Raw genomic sequence first — 17,626 nt, forward strand, 5'->3', positions numbered from 1 at the left:
ATTTGGGTACCTCAAAGATACCTTGCCCCTGCCCTTAGCCCTCCAGGGACTCCACAAACAAACCCCTGACCATTTGGTTGCATCAAAGCAGATCTGAGTTCTGACCTCCAGGCATGTTCCCTCCATTGTCTTCCAGGGTGCCTCGGCCCCACTATGGCAAGTGCAAATAGAACCCACAAGCTGCTTCCTAAGCTCTGCTGAGCCCTCTTTCCTTCTCACCTGGCTGTCTCCTACTCAGCCTTCAGGGCTCAGTCAGGCATCCCCTTTCTCAGAAGTCTTCATGCCCCGGTGGCCACCCCCTCAAGGCCCCTCGTCCTGGCAGGAGGGTGAGCCATCGCTCAGGTGGACAGCATCAAGCACCATAGGGCTGTGCTTGCCAAGATGGACAGCAGTGACTGCACAAGACAGGCCTCCTCTGCGGCTCTTCTCCTCCTGCTTCAGAAATCATTCACTTGGTTTAGTCTAGAAACACTGATTAAGCACCTACTCATTTCACCAGGCACCAGCAGTTCAGTGAGGAATAAGAGAGACACGGGACCTGCACTCAGTACTTAGGGCCTACAGGAGAGAGATATTTAGTAAAGTAAAAATAGTTCTGTGCAACTCAATTTTTAAATTATATACATGTATTACTTAAATTCCTAACATTTAAGAGGGTAAGTAAATATATACTTAGAGACTGTGATAGGTCCACAGAAGGAAGAGTTCCAGGCTATCTGAGAGACTGTAAAAGGGAGCCCTAGGTTGAGAGGAGGTGACTCTGAGGGCCTGACGTTTAAGCTGAAAAGTGAGGAAGCCAAGGGACGCTAGTGCTTGAGGGAGATGAGAGAAATGGAGGGAGGGAGGGAGGGAGGGAAAGAGAGAATTTGCTCACAGGAGGAGTGAGGCCCTGAGTCACATGGGGTGTGTGGGTCTTTAAGTGCAGTGAGAAGCCAGTTGATACCCATTTTTAGAGGATCATTCTGTCTGCTGTGTAGAGTGGATTGGAGGGGGTCAGAGTTAGGAGGTAGGCAGCTGTCCAGAGAGGAGAGGTGGGGGCTTAAGGCAAGAGGTAGGAGCAGAGAGAGAGAAGTGGCTGCATTCAAGATACCCAGGAGCTAGAATAGGTGGCTCTGCACAGTGGGCAGTATATGGGGTGGGGAGGCTCCTGTCCAGGTAGACTCAGGTTTGTAGCATGAGGAGCTGAGTTGGGGAAGGGAGAGCACAGGGCATGGGTGAGAAAGAACAAAGGTCCGCCTTTGGCGGTACATGCCAGGTAGAGTGCCTGAAGCCACTCGAAAGAGAAGGCCATGCAGGGGACTTGATGCGAGATATGGTCTAGAGTTGAAGACACAGCCTGGGTGAGAGAGGGCTGCAGGGACTGCTCAAGCTCCATCCAAGGTCTCCTCACTGGCTTGGCAGAAATTGGGTTGCTGTTGGCCTGGGAAGGACTTCAATGCTTAATGGGACAACTACCATCCGCATACTCATGATGCTGAACGTCATGGAACTCCCCGCCCAACCCAGTCCTTGGTGCTGGTCAACATGTATCCGCACTACGGACGGTTGTCAGGAAGCTAGTCTTCCCTCCTCTTGGCAAATTCACAGGCCTGGGGGATGGAGCTTGGTGAGAAGTGGCCAGAAAAGGGCCACTGCTTTCTTAGACCAGTGCTGGTGTCCCACAAGTCCTGGGCTCTTGCTTCTCCCAGGACCCCCACCTGAAGGCCACATGGGGAATTCTTGTGCAAAACCCACACCCTGTTTGTTTTCCCCTCCGTCAAAATGGAGCCCCTGTTTGGTTAATTTCTATTTTGTGGCTTATTTGGAGGCTGTTAAGACAGACCCTGGGGGACCCTCAGCAGTAATTGTTCCATATCTCATTATCTTTCCCGAACCTGATTATTAGCTCAGATTTTTCTGATCGCTAGCTGCTGTTCATGATGAGTTGTGTGCCATTAATGCCAGCTGGTTCCCTTAAATAGGACCCACCATGCCAGGGAAAACGAGCTGGCATTCAGAGCCACCAGCCACTTGGCTTTTTAATTGTAATGGGTTCCACCAAATGTTCCAGGCCAAAGGGCCCCTGAGGAATTGAACAGACAGCCTCCCAGCCCTGCTCTGCAGCCCACCCTGGCTCCTCATGGGCTGCGGCCATCCTCGCTCTTGGGATGGTAAGGTCTGGGCTGGGGGCTGGGGGAGGAGCTGAGGTCAGTGGCCAGTTGCCTCTCCTCTAAGGGCACCTACCTGCCACCAGGCATCTCATCAGTGGGTGAGGGGGTAACCTCACCGGTTCCTAGCCTTCTCCCACTCTGCTGGTCCCCAGCCTCTTTCTGGGCTTGTGCATTTTGGCCTTGCTCTCAGAAATGTGAGTGTACATCACTAAATCTCACCCCGTCCAGGCTGGGGAGACCTGGTGTGCTTTGGAAAAGGGAAGACCAGAAGAGACTGGGGACCTTCACGTTCTCTCTCCTCTTTCCTCCTCCCACAAGCCAAGCTGTGGCCACAATTCCTCCTGGCTTCCTACCCCAGTGTAGCCCTGCCCACCCCAGGACGCTACCAGGGGAAAGGGCCCAGCTGCCCTCCGGCTTCTGTAAGGCTCCCACTCCCCCCCTCCTCCAGCACTTCCTGCATCTTTCCTAACAAGTGTGTGGGGGGTTTTGAACCCAGACTTTCTAGTGCCGGGGTTGCGGGGGCATCAGTCAAGGTCAGTTCAAGGACCCTATCTTCCCTGACAAGAGTTGCCTTCCACTCATCTGGGCCCAAGCCCCTCACTGGTCTTTTCAGGGAGGCTTTTACTATGTAGACCGCCAGTTTTAAATAGCACATTAGATATTAAAGCATCCCTCACTAAGCTGAAGCTTGAATTGGAAAATAAACAGCTCAACAGCTAAGAACAAAGCTTTGGAATTAGCAGACCCCTGGGTTTAAAACCTAGCCTTACCCTCTTCGTAATAGCTGTGTGTCTTTGGGCAAAGTTGTCTGACTTCTCTGAACCTGTCTGACCTTCTCCGAATCTGTAAGAAGGGGCAATGTGCACTATCTAAAAGCCTTGTAGTGGGGATTTAATTAAGACATTTCATGTGACGTGCTCAGCACATGGCTTTGCGGCTCCCCCTTCCCTCTCCTCCTCCTCCATGACTAAAGCCCTCCTGCAGGTCCTCCGGCCTCTCTCCATACTTGCCCTCTCTGCACTCTGTAGGAACACATTCACTGGTATTTTGGGGGTGGGTGGGGACAAAATTTCTGAGTCACAGAAACAGTCACTCACTGCTGAGAGGTGGGGAGACCTGGTCTTGATGAGCTCCATCTGCGTGGCAGGGGCAGCCTGGCAGTAGGGCACTGTATAGGCTGGCAGCTCCCCAGCCTGCCCTGTCATACCACGAAGTGTGTCCAAGCTGCCATGCATCTCCCTGCCTCCTAGTCTTCCCCTGAACAATCAGAAAGGGCAAAGATTGGACTCTGAGCATCAGCTTGTGGCCTCAAACACAGACCAGAAGCCCGAGAGTCCAGCTGGGTTTGCCTGGCAGCACTCTGGCTCTGTGGGGTCTGGGGCTGCCCAGGGATTGATGGGCAGGCGCTTCCTGTCTTCCCAGTCGCTGGACCATTGCTGCCACCCTGTGCCACTTTGATGCTGTGGACACCCTCCTGGCCTCTACCTTCTAGGTGCCATTAGAGGCCTTTCCAGCTCTGCACCTTCCCCACAACCCAGAAGAGCCAGGGCTGCAGGTGCGGGGTGGCCTGCCCTCCACCAGGCATATTGGAGATGAGGGCAGGCTGCCCAGGCTCCCTTAGGCCAGGAGTCCTGTGGCAGCCCCTGTGCCCCTCTTCCCAGGAGAGGTCTACAGGGCAGAGGCTGGCTCTGTCCTCCCGTCTTCTGGTCTGGCCACATGCATCTTCTCTTTTCTCTCTCCATGCCTGTGCTCATGCTGCTTTCCCCACAAAATCCCATTTCCTCTGTGTAGCCTAATCCCTCCATCCTCTCCTCCAAGAAGCCCTCTTCCAGCCTTTGCTGATCTCCGTCCATTCGTTTATTGGTTCCTGTATTTATTCCTGTCACGATGTTATTGAGCATGTGCCATGTGCCTCCATGCCCTGAGTACTAGGCACACAAAGACGAAATAGGCATGGTCCCTCCCTCCCAGTCCAGCAGGGCCACCAGACCCATGGATGGTGTACTGAGTGCTGGGAAGGAGGGACTGGCCATGTGTGAGGGGATGACTTTCTGCCTGGGAGAGGGGGCAGCAGTCTCATATAGCTTCGTTTACTAGGGCCTCACATGTGCCAGGTTCATGCTAAACACTTCACATACCTTCTATTAACAGCCCTGGCATGCTGTAGACATCACTATCCCTTTTACAGGCAAGGAAACTGAGGCAAAGAAAGGTTAAATGACTCCCACTGTTTGTAAGTGACCCTGAAGGTGGAGCTCAGAGGTGGGCCTTAAAGAACAGGTGTGGACTGAATAGAGAAAGGAAGGCATTCCTGGCATAGGGAACAGCATGGGCAAAGGCCCTGAGGCCAGGAGCTCATGTATCATCTGAAGATCTGCAAACTAGACTCATGGAAGGAGAACATGGGGTATCAGGGGAGCAGGGAAGTGAGGTAACAGAGGCCAGGACTACTACATGAAGGGGACTGCACCTTCTCACACCTGTGTTGGAGGAACTGGTAGTGGCAGACAGGACTGGATGTATTCTAGAAAGACCAGCATAGCATGGGGCATGGGCTGGTGTCTGGGGCTGGGTGAGGGGAGCGTGGTCTGAGTGAAGGTGGGAGGTGAGCCCAGGATGTACACTGCACCCCTGTCCTGCTCTGGGCTGCCCTGATGAACCCCATGGTCACCTGTGGGCAGGCATGTGCAGCTTCCTCTCCTGAGCCATTATGGCCTGGCTAGGCTCTTCCCCAGGCCTACAGTGGGAATGAGGGGTTCTTACACATCAATAAATACACTTATTTGCAGATTATGTATTCTAACAGCAACCACCCACCATTCCTTTTTCCCTCCCCAGAGGGTGTGTGTGTGTGTATAGCTGATGCTTTCCCCTCTCCCTGTCCCTTACTAATGGGGCAGGCTGGGCATGGTGCTTTGAGTAACCACACTGGAGCTCCGAATCATCAGGCGAGGATGATGCTGAGGATTTGGGCCTGGGGCACAGCTGTGGGAAAAGACAGCGCTGGTGCTCTCTGCTCCAGCTCTGGCCTGCCCCTTCCTCCCCCAGGCAGCCACAGCACCACCATGTGCTCTGTTTTCTCTTTCGAAGGTGGGCCTTAACGTCCTGGTTCAGAAAGCCAACAAGTTCACTCCGGCCACCCGCCTTCTCGTCCAGAGATTCGTGCCGTTCCCCGCCGTAGGTAAGACATGGGGCACAGGGATGCGTGTGGCCCACCCAGGTGTGTGGGGCTGTGGGGCTCCTGGGGAACTTGACTGCCCCTCCACACCTGCTGAGCTGGAGGGGCTTCTGGCTGGGGCAACTGGAATGAAATGTGTGTAGATAGAAAAGAAGAAAGGAGGACTGGGGCCCCACTGACCAGTTCTGTGCCCAAGAATTCTGTGTTTAGCACTGGAATTCTTCACCTGGAGCCCCCAGAACCCAAGGGTCAGTAGATAGAGTGCAGTGAATCCTGTGAACATGGCTGGGGAAAATATTTATACTGATCTCTATCTAAAATGTAACCCTTCCTCCCATTATGAATGTAGGTAGGAAACCAGAGTAATAAGGAGGACCTGTGACTTTGTCCCCAAAAGAAATCACAGTTATTTTCATGCTCCATTACCATTGTTACAGAGAACTTAAAATATCGTTTAATGCCCAACACTAATTCAGAATTATGATATTCATTGAATCCACTGGTAGGTCTTTGTTCTTAATCCATTAGTTAAAAAGCACATCTATTTCTTACTTTATCACCATGGAAAAAGTATTTTGATGAATTATTTCAGTATAATCCCTTTGTCATCCTGTGTATTTTGTTTTATGCATTTAGTTGGAGAGGGGTACATAGACCTCACCAGACTGTCACAGGGGTTCCTGGCACAAAAGGAGGTCCAAAGCTCCCTCTTGATCAAGCTCCCAAGCCCATGCCTTGTTGGAGGAGAGGGTGCCCCAGTGGGAAGTTTTGTAAAAGCAATACCTTTGAAAGAAGCATGAGGCAGTGTGTGATTAGGTGTCAGAGAAGGATAAGCCAGGGCTTGAACCATTCCCTGAGCTCCCCATCCAATGCCAGCCCAGGAGGGTCACGAGGTTCCATGACCGCCCTGCTGCCAGGGCTCAATCTAAAGAGCCAGGAGGCACACCCAGGCTCATGGTCCCCATTCTTCACTCCCAGGCTCAGCTTTCTCATCTGTAAAATGGGGACACAGTACCTACTTTCCTACAACCCAGAGCTGTGGAGGATCAAGTGAGACCACAGATGAGCTTCCATTCCTAGGAAAGGGCTTTGAAGTCCCTGTGAGACAGTGGGAGACCATTACCGGGCAGCCCCACCTCCTCTGTGGCCCAGAGGCTAATGAACTCCCAGGACCAACCACCCAGCTGAGCCTCAGCCAACCCAGATAATTGCTATAGCAACTCCACACTTTTAATGAACTCTCAGCTATTTCTGGCATGGGCCACTAATGGAATAATTCTTTAGATCTGACTTTGTTAAGGGGCCTAATTGAGTGAACACGGCTGCCGGTACCGAGTTCCTCACCATCCGGGGCTAGAGAGTTAGGTGCAGCCTGAGAAGAGGACAGCTCCCAGCTGCACTGGACTGGATCTGGGACTTGGCCGAGATGTAATCTGTCCTTGAACCAAGCTTCAGACAAGGACTTTGCCAGGGGCCCATTCCAGTCCTGCTCTGTGACCATCTGGCTGTGTGACCTTGGGGGTGGTCTTAATCTCTCCAGGCCTCCTTCAGGAGGAGGCTCCCTGCTTTTGGGTTTGACCCTTTCTGCCAACCCAACCTGAGACTTTCTGACCTGTCCCTCTTTGGGCTCCAACCTGAGTCCCCTCCTGTGCTCTTATAGGGGAGGAACCTGAAGCCGCCGTGTACTGGTCCAGCCACTGTTGCGTCTGGAGATCCTGTGTACCCGTAGCCAGTTGTACAAGTTGAACACAGTGTGGTTCACAGCCCTGGTAGTTTAGCTCGCCAGCATCCTGAGAGGAGCAGACCCTTTCTGGATGCTTCCTCAGGCCCCCTGTCTGCGTCCTGGCTGTGTTGCTGCCTGTGACACCCAGCCCCAGTCTGTCCTCTACCTGCAGGTTTCCGTCTCTCTCACCTACAGTGTCCATCCAGGCCCATCCATGAACGGGCACTTACTAATGCCCCTGGTCGGTGCTGACCCGGTGGTCAAGATAAACAGGCATGCCCCTCATATTGCAGGGGCTAAAAAAGCCTCTCAGGCCATCGTGTAGACCCTGCTGTTTGCCTCCCTCCACCTTAGCCCCAGGCTTACAGCACCTCCAGGCTGCACTGCATGCTGGCATGGCCTGGGTCACACCGGGCATTCACCACTGCTTTCCACTGCAGGCTAGGCCAGACCAGGCCGAGCCACCACGAGGGGACCAGGAAGCTTGCTCAGGACTTGCTTCCCTCACCCCTTTGGACCCCTGGCCTGATGTGGAGACAGAACTTATGGAGCCATGAGTGTACATGGGAAGTAGGCTGAGGCAAGTGGATGTGATCAGATTAAGCCTTGGTTGCTAGGATGGATGTGTGTGTGTGTGTGTGTTGTGGGGGTAGCAGAAAGAGGTCTTCAGGGTGAGGAAGGGTCCTGAAGGGGCCTGTGTGCCCTGTGCTGAGAGGCCCTATCCCCACTCTCGCAGTCCTAGACAGACTGGGAGCCCAGATGCCAGGAACAAGGAGGCTCCTGGAAGTCAGCCGCTTCTCCCCGCGGCTCTGCCCAGCTCCTCCTGCCCTGCCCCAGGCTGAAGTCTGGGAGGTGGGCCCCTCCTGCTGCCCAAAAGAGAGGCCTGAGGCTCTGGGCGCAGGAGCCAGGCTCCCCCTCCCGACCCCACTGCCCCACCCCCTGGCGTCAGACCTGACTCTGCTGCAGCCCTTTCCCACTAGGACCTCCGAGCAGCCATGGCAGGACCCCTGGGTTTGCAGGGCCCAGTACTGCCTGAGGCTCCTCTGCTCTCCACATCTCTCCCTGCAGGCTTCTGTCCCCCCAATTCTCTGAATTCTCTCTGTGAGGACTCTAAGGCAGAGTGCGTCATCCCCATTTTACAGACAAGTAAACAAATTCAGATTCACTGAAAGTTATCCTGAACTGGCCAGCGCTCAGGCCTCAGAGGCCCTGCCCAAGGCCATTCCAAGACCACCCGGGACACCCCTCAGCCCTGCAGCTGAGAAGCTGAGGGATGTGGTCTGGAGGTCCCAGAGCCACTCGGCAGCCCCCTGGGAGCACTCCGCCTCCAGGCTCACCCTGGCTTGCCAGCCAATCTCTATGCACGTGTGCGTGCTCAGTGCGTGGGAAGCCCCGAGGACGCTCACTGCAGCCAGTTCTCTCCCTCGAGGCAGTTTCAGAGCCTGGCTGTGGCCTGGTCTAAAACCGCAATCATGTGGGAAATCTCAGTTTCTATTTATACGTGGAGATGTTAAGGAAGACAGTGAGCCCAGGAGCATGTGTGCTGGCATCAGAATTGATTGGGGACTGGTAATTAATTTGTTTAGACCTTAATTAATTCTCCAGTTCTTTCTTATTTGTGGATTGTCACGCTTAATTGTGTTCAGGAGCTCAAGCTTGGAGCAGGCCCTCCATTAATTGACGTGCAGTTGCTGTGAGGTGGAAGTTAATGGTTTGGGGAGCTGGGCAAACAGTGTAATTAAAGGTCAATCGAGGAGGCATTGGAAAAATACACACATCCCAGGTCCAACCACCAGTCCTCATGAGTAGAGTCCATTCCATGGGAGGCAGGCCCACAAACAGCCTCCCTGCAAGGCCCTAGGCTGGGGCTGGGGAGTGACCAGTAGGATGGAGTGACAGGTCCCAGATGCCCCAAGGGACACTGGAGAGATGAATAGACACACCTTGTCAGGAATGAGTGGGATAGGGGCTTCAGCCGGGAGCTGAGAGGTGGAGAGCCTAGGTGTCACCTGGCTAGCACAGCTGTGGCTCTGTGTATGTGTAGGGTGTGTGCGTAGGGAAGGAGGCCTGAAGGGCACCCCAGGATGCCTGGCTGAATCCACACAGAGCAGGAGACAAACAGCGTCATGTGTTCATAAAGACCGCCATCTGGGCTTTGAGCTTCTGGTGAGAGAGGCCGGAGCCTCAGAACCAGCCAGCCAATTCCTTGCTCAGGGGATGGCCTGCCTGCATGGGCCAAAATGCCAGCCTCATCAGCCCTTTGCAGGGAAACGACTTCTTCCTGCACTATCCACAGCAGTCCCTTACATTAAATGTCACAGGTGATTTCATCGCCGTGAAAAAACATCATCTGCATTCACCAGCAAGTCCGTGAATTTGGGAGGCGGTCTGCTATTCATTCACACCTATGTGCCCCATGTCTGCGCCACGCCACATTCCCCTTCACCCCCAGGATCCTGGTGCCATTGATTTCCCTTTTGTTTCACTGCTCCTCCCCTGGTGCACAACCCACATTGCTTGCCTGATCTGGGAGGTGGCCCCAGTGGCGTGCCCAGGTCCCAGAGGCCTGTCCCCAGGCCTGCTCCTCTGCCATCCTTTGGCCCCTGTGATTAGGAGACAGCGGGGTGCACCACTGTCACCTGTGTCCTGGGCCTCATGACTTACACGCCCTCCAACCAGGTCTATGATAATTTGGCTCCTCTGATGGCCCATGAGTCCTTTCCTTGACCTGGCCCCTGCTCACACCCCACTGCAGCTGGTGTGAATCTTGTGAACTGCCTCCTGTCTCTCTCACTGGGCCTTCGCACATGGCCCCGCTTGCCTGGAGTCCCCACTCTTCTCTGATACCTCAGCCCCACTGCCTGCCTTCCCTTAGCTGTGAGGCCTTTGTTTCTTGGCTCAGACACCACCTCCTGCAGGAAGCTCTCCCTGGTAGCCCCAGGCAGGGTTAGACCACAGCACCTGCGGGTGTGCCTCTGTCTCTCCCAGAACTGCCTTGTGCCAGTTCCAAGTCTGCCTCCCTCATCAGACTGTGCTCCCCAAGATAGAGAGCGGATCTCCTTCATCATCAGCCCCCAGAGCCTCCCCCTGTGCCTAGCACACAGTCAGGTGTTCAGTGTGGGTTTGCTAAGTGATCAGATGAGTGTTTTGGCAGAAAAGGTTTGAAATTGGGCACCTGCGGTGGAGCCTCACCCTGGTGATATTGGTGACCACATTCTGTGGCTGCTTGGACATTTATTCTGTTTTTTTGTGTTTTTTTTTTATTTAAAAAATTGTTTTATGAATATTCTGTTTTCATATGTTTTCACTAGCACTGTCAGCTACTCTTTGAGTTGGCAGGCCTGGGCTGGATAACCAATGGGCCGCCTTGACAGGTCATCCTGGGCGCATGCTCCAGCCTTTCTCGTATGGGTCTGGAAGTTGGGGTGGCTGGGCTGGTGGGCAGAACTGGGGCAGCTTTGGAGCTCCTATGGGCCCTGGTGTGTGTCAGGCACCAAGAGGACCCGAGCAGTGGGGCCGGTCTCCAGGTTGTGTCCTGGGCTCTGCCTTCAGTCTCGTCTCGGTCAGTTATTTTATTACTGCCTTGGCCACATGTAACTATTGGTTATATTCAGGAACAGGCACAGCAACATCACAGAGTTTGTGAATTCACAGGCAAGAGTCCCAGGATCCCAGATCCCACAAGGTTTGGTATAAGGCTTGCAGCTGCCCAGGTGTAGGGGTGCCCCAGACCTGACTTGGCCAGAGCCCTTAGGATAAAGACCCAGGGGTGTCGGAGGCTATATGCTCAGAGCAGTGCACAGTGTGGTGTGTGGCTCTGATGAGGCTCACTCACACCTCAGATGTGTTACTAGAGACAGTGACCAGACCAATGGAGTGTTAGTACCGGATTCCACACGTTAAGAATAGCCCTGCTAAATGGAGGCCCCATCAAAGTAGAAGGATCTTCTGAAAAACTGAGTCTGTTACTGGAATGAGCTGCTTGACCCCTCAGTTAGGAAAGTGTCCAAGGAACACTTCCAAAAACAGCCTGGCCCAAAAGTTGTGAGGGGCACTTGTGTGTGACTGAGCCACCTGTTGCTGGCTGGCTTGCGCAGGACCTGGCATACAGTAAGCACTCAGTGAATACTGACTGAATGAGTAGCCTTTCAATTCAGAGATTTTATAATTCCTGAAATCCAGAAGGCAGAGAAATCCAGAGGTAGAGAAGATGGGGAAGCACAAGGGGTTGCAGGGGGGGGTCCGAATCCTGGATGGCAGGGCCCGTTGGGGGAGACAAGGGGCACAGGAAGGGGAGAGCGCACGCTGGGATCTCAGGTATTGGCTTAGAGGCTGCACTTTATCTTATGGCTTATGGAACCACTGAAGGATTTCAAGCATCAAGGGAGAAGCTATGATTAAAGGGAGCTTTCTAGAAGTTGAATGTGTTAGCAGGAATCTTTTATTAAGAAGAGATCCTGAATTTCAGAGTCAGACCACACCTAAATTTACAGATTGATTTTTCAATCCAGAAATTCCCAGTCCTGAGTCTATGACACTTCAAAATAGGTTGTGAAACCCTCCCAAAATTCTCAAGTTATTTAAAAGAAAATCTGTGCCACATAGCACTGCCTCTCAGGTGAAATAATGGGGAAGCAAATATTAGGGTGTCCATCCTCTTTTCATGACCATCACTTCTCTAAAGGCAGAGGGGCTATACTCTAGTGCAGTTCACAGGTGTGAGTATACATGGATTTGTGAGTGTGTGTTTAAAGAGGTGATGTGATACACATACATGTCCACTTATAAATATCTAGAGAATGTCTGGATGAGACATGAGAACTTGGCTACAGTAGTTATCTCTGGGGATGGGAGTAAAGCTAAGGGTCAAGGGTAATAAGGAGACTTAGTTCTTTTTATTTATCCTTTTACATGATTTGAATTATTTATTATGTGCACATGTTACCTACAAAATAGAAGAAAGAAAGGAAGTTGAGTCAGAAGAACTTTGTCCAATGTCAATCTGGAGCCAGGATGCGAGCTCAAGTCTCTTGGTTGCCACTAGAGTGTTTTTTGGTTTTGTTTTAATAAAAATGGTTCTATTTTTTTTATGACTATACCGATTATTATAAAAGATAAACAATTCTAATTCTCTCTCCAGAAGTAAGTTGGGTACATATCCCTCCAAATTCAAGTAAACATCTAAAAGTGTAGGAATTTCTGCCTATTTATTGTATCTATATATAATATAAGTAAGCCTATACAAATATATATTTAACACGAATGAGATCATACTACGTATACTCTTCTGTAAACTACTTTTTAACATCACAAAAAATTTTGGATGTCTTTCCATGGCAGTCATAAAATTTCAACTGATCCTTTTTGACAGCCACAATAATTCATTCCATGGCTGGTTCTTAAAAATTATGAAATATTATTTCAAACACATGGAATATTATAGGAAATATGTAAAATTTTAGATTCAACCAAAGCCTTCTGTGGCTTCCATCTTTTTTGATTCTTGTCTCCTCCTCTCTCAGGGAAAGGCTGTTGACTCACATTCTCCCCATTTGTATTTTTATATTATATCATGTGTGTATGCACCATTAACTATAAATTTTGTTGTTTACATGTTTTTTAAGTTTACATTAACTGTATCATACTGTACTTATCCTCTTAAAACTTGCTTTTCATTGTAGTTTGGAGATTTACCCATATTAATATGTATTCATTCATTTCAGCTGCTATAGGCATTCTACTGCATGTCTACTCCACAGTTGATTCATTGGGGACACTTCAGTTGTTTCTAGTTTCTTGCTATTATACATAGTATTGCCCTGAACAACCTCCTGCATGTGTCCATGTGTACATGAGTAGGAGCTTTTCCAGGGCAGAGGTTTTCAAACAACCATCTCAGGAGCTTTAAAATAAATGCAGAGAACTGGACCCCTCAGATGATGTTTCAACTGTGCAGCCAATGTTGACAATCACCAGTCTAGGGTCTGTACCTAGGAATGGAATGGCCATGTCAGAGGATATGCACATATTTAGCTTTACTAGATATTGTCAAATAAGCATACTGGCTTTTACTCCTCTTGCAAGGTTTGAACTTATTTCTCTACATCCTCTTCAACATTTGGTATTATCAACCTTAAAAATTTTTGTTCATCTGAAATTCTTCCTCATTTTAATTTCATTTTTCCAATTCTCTGTATGAGAACCATTTCTTAACTTTACTAGGCATTTGGGTTTCCAAATAGAAGAGGAAGAAAGAGAAAAGGAGATTCCTACTTAATCCATACAAAAAAATAAATTCCAGATAGATTAAAAACCTAAATGTAAACAGGAGGCTCTACCTGCCACCTCTTCCTATATGGGGGGGAACCTTTCCAGAAGTCCCTTACAGGCATCCCTCATTGGCTAGGATTGGTCACATGCCCTTCTTAAATCAATCACTGGCAATGGAGGGATTACTACAATTAGTTAAAACTAATCTTTTGGAGGTAGAATAGCTGTTGAGAGTCAGTCACCATAGATTAATGTTAGTAACCCTTTGTCTTGTATAATGAATATATTTTCTGAGTTTGCTATTTCTTTATTCTTTTTACTTTTTATTTTGGTATCATTAATCTACAATTACTTGAGCAACATTATGTTTACTAGACTCCCCCCATCATCAAGTCCCCCCCACATACCCCATTACAGTCACTGTCCATCAGCGTAGTACGAAGCTATAGAATCACTACTCGTCTTCTCTGTGTTCTACAGCCCTTCCCGTGCCCCCCCCTGCATTATGTCTGCTAATAGTAATGCCCCTTTTTTCCCCCCTTATCCCTCCCTTCCCACCCATCCTCCCCAGTCCCTTTCCCTTTGGTAACTGTTAGTCCATTCTTGGGTTCTTTGAGTCTGCTGCTGTTTTGTTCCTTCAGTTTTTTTTTCCTTTGTTTGTATATTCCACAAATGAGTGAAATCATTTGGTACTTGTCTTTTTCTGCCTGGCTTATTTCACTGAGCATAATACCCTCTAGCTTCATCCATGTTGTTGCAAATGGTTGAATTTGTTTTCTTCTTATGGCTGAATAATATTCCATTGTGTATATGTACCACATCTTCTTTATCCATTCATCTACCAATGGACTTAGGTTGCTTCCATTTCTTGGCTATTGTAAATAGTGCTGTGATAAACAGGGGATGCATCTGTCCTTTTCAAACTGGGCTGCTGCATTCTTAGGGTAAATTCCTAGGAGTGGAATTCCTGGGTCAAATGGTATTTCTATTTTTAGTTTTTTGAGGAACCTCCATACTGCTTTCCACAATGGTTGAACTAATTTACATTCCCACCAGCAGTGTAGGAGGGTTCCCCTTTCTCCACATCTTTGCCAACATTTGTTGTTTGTCTTTTGGATGGTAGCCATCCTAACTGGTGTGAGGTGATATCTCATTGTGGTTTTAATTTGCATTTTTCTGATGATTAGTGATGAGGAGCATCTTTTCATGTGTCTGTTGGCCATCTGAATTTCTTCTTTGGAGAAGTGTCTGTTCAGAATCTCTGCCCATTTTTTAATTGGATTATTTGCTTTTTGTTTGTTGAGGTGTGTGAGCTCTTTATATATTTTGGATGTCAACCCTTTATCAGATATGTTGTTTATGAATATATTCTCCCATACTATAGGATACCTTTTTGTTCTATTGATGGTGTCCTTTGCTGTACAGAAGCTTTTCAGCTTGATATAGTCCCACTTGTTCATTTTTGCTTTTGTTTCCCTTGCCCGGGGAGATATGTTCATGAAGAAGTTGCTCATGAGTTTACTATTTCTTGTATGGTTCATAAATAGATATCAAATGACATTATTTCTCAATTCTAAGATTGCCGCAGTTATAAGAGGCATTCATATAATAGCCTTTCAGAAGAGGAAAGGACTAGAGTTCATGTTCATTTGAAGGAATAAAAAAGCCTGAAGTACATATTCAATCCAAGTCACTTTCATTAATGCCAGAGTCTGAGTCTGAGCCTTCTTCACGTTTCCAGTGCTCTTCTGGGCATTGGCCGTTAGGCACAGCCACACAGGCACCACTGCTTTTTGTCATCCCTGCTTCTAATCTTGTCCTTTTATCCCCTTTAAAATTGACAGTATAATTTCAAAGCATGTAAAAGGATATTGGGAATTTTTTGTCTGTATTTCCTGTTTGGCTATACTTAGGGCTTCATTTTTTTTTTCCTTCACTCAGAGGAAGAAATATTCCTTTAGTTAATCAGCTTCTTTAGGAAGTTTCTGACATATTGATGCCTAAGTGTAGGACCCAGGACGAGGTTACACCATTTCCTACTGACTTTAAATTTTTTCTGATCTAATCTAAAGAGTTTGGTGATTTCTTTTCACTTTCTAGACAAGTAAAGCACGGTTATATTCTCACTGTAAAAATTCAAACATAGAAAAATTTATGGTAAAAAAGTGGAAGTCCTTCAACAGCCCCTCACTCTCCTATTTAGTCCCCTTCCCACAGGATCACTGTGAGGTGTGAACCTTACAGAACATTACCTGTGCATTTATGGGCACACGGATGTGTGACTACCAATTATGGGGTTTTGCAAACAGTAAATCATTCTGTACATACTCAGTAGCTTTTTTCATACAAGTTTGTTTTGGAGATCTTCCCATGTAAGTCCCTAATGGTGGACATTTAGGTTGTTTCTAATTATTTGCTCTTACAAACAGTGCTATAATTAACAGCCTTGTAAATGTCTCTTTGTGCATATGGGCAAGCATTTCTTTAGGGTAGCTATCTATGGTTTGGCAATTTCTGCTGCCTTTAATTGCATTGCCTGGTATCTGGCAGACGATCTTCTGCATGTACAATAACTTTTCATGTCCGTACTCCATTATAGCGTAAGTTCTAAAAAGATGTTTTAGGCAACAATTAGGAATCTAACTTTAAGTTCAAATTCTGTGTGGATTGCCATGGGTAGCTGGTGACACTTGAGTGAACCACTATGCATGGCTCAGTTCACACGCACATGCCATTGTGGTGGGGAGAAGGCAAGGTTTCCTCCCCCCCCAACATCTGTTGTATGGCACATCACAATTTCTAAAATATTAAAATATGGGAAAGTGCATCTTAGAACCAAGGAGTTACAGTATTTTGTTTCCCCACCTGAATTCCTCATTTCTTTCCCCCACCCTTCCATGTTTGAATGATCTTTTTCCCTGCATTTTGATACAACTACTTAACCACAAACTCATTTCACCTACAGTGGGTATATTTCTGGACTAATAGCTCCTTGATCCTCTTGTCTTTTCCTGAGCTAGTCCAAGCTCCCCTGTCTCTTCCTTTGGAGAACTTTCTTGTGCATTTGTCTTTCTGTCTACCACTCTTTCTTCCTCCCCACCGCTGTCCCTCTTACACAGGGTGCTTCATTAGCTGTTCACAATCTGCATGACTTTGCATCACGATGGGTCTGATGTGAGAACATCTGTAGCAGTCAAGAGCATATTTTCCTGAGGACTTGACACTGAGCTTGCCATCCGTGTGAAGCGATCTCTCTCTCTTTCATTCTCTCTCTCATTCTGTGACATCTCCCAGCATAGCTGCTCCAACATCAGTTATGCCTGAGTCTTGAATGGTGTCAATCTGAGCTGAAAATGTGCCAGCTTTCTTAACATTACCACTAACAAACTGCTTAATTAACCTGCTGATACTGTCAATAATAGATCTTGCTGGTGTGCTAGAAAGGAGACCCATGGCCCACGTTTGTGCTCTCTTTCTTTTTTCATTTGCTTAGCTTCTCAGTGTCCATGCCTGGGGAGCTGGACTTGGCAGGAGTGGGATGGGAGGGACCAGGGAGGGTTTGAAAAGAATACCGCAGAAGTTCTGGATGAGATCATGGAAATGAAATCATGGAAACAGGTCGGTCTTCTCATGGCTCAGGGGCAGAGATGGCTAGTAACCTGTGCATATGGCAGGTGCTCAGCAAATGAACAACCAGTGTACACAGTCAACGGAAGAGATTATAAGGATTGCAATCTGAGTAGGCAGTAAGGACTGTGGGTGTTCTGACGGAGGAGCCTGGAGGGTGCGGTCATTATCAGGGCGGCTTTTAGGGTATTCTCTTTTTTCCATCTGGGGCCTTAGATAAGAGGGGGCTGTTGTCACCCCGAAACGTGTCTGGAAGGGCTGAGGGGAAGGAGGCTGGACTTTCACTTTCTTCCATTCTTTATGTTTTGTCCCAAGTGGTTTTGTATTTGAACCAAAGCCCTGCTCTGTTCTGCTGTGGGTATTCGGAGATTGCAGAGAGCAAACAAGATGCCACCTGGAGCCTGGGGCTGGCTGGCCACCACCTCTGAATCCGTGCCTTCTCTTCTCTTTGTCTGTCTCACACACACACACACACACACACACACACACACACACACACACACACACTAGGGGCTAGAGATATCTCAGCCATCCTGGCTTCTCCCGCTCTGATGTGGGCATGGGTGCAGAGGCTGACATTCCTTGTGAACTCAGCCAGGGTCTAGAGATCCCACAGAGATGCTAAATGCAGCCCCTCCTTTTCCACCCAGGAAGATGGGCGAGGGCAGGGGTGGTGGC

The 17,626-nt window shown here is 48.9% G+C and overlaps 1 protein-coding gene across 6 annotated transcripts in view; it reads left to right on the top strand.

The window, feature by feature from the left end:
• The window catches only part of SFXN5 (sideroflexin 5), a 106,840-nt gene that overhangs the window by 60,416 nt on the left and 28,798 nt on the right, over nt 1–17,626 (top strand). For all 6 annotated transcript variants that reach the window (XM_036906460.2, XM_036906461.2, XM_036906457.2 and 3 more), the window contains exon 10: nt 5,241–5,331. In XM_036906460.2, coding sequence (XP_036762355.1) covers nt 5,241–5,331 — 91 coding nt within the window. The remainder of the gene's footprint in view (nt 1–5,240; nt 5,332–17,626) is intronic.

This window comes from Manis pentadactyla, chromosome 2 (assembly GCF_030020395.1).
Source record: "Manis pentadactyla isolate mManPen7 chromosome 2, mManPen7.hap1, whole genome shotgun sequence".
Lineage (NCBI taxonomy): Eukaryota > Metazoa > Chordata > Mammalia > Pholidota > Manidae > Manis > Manis pentadactyla.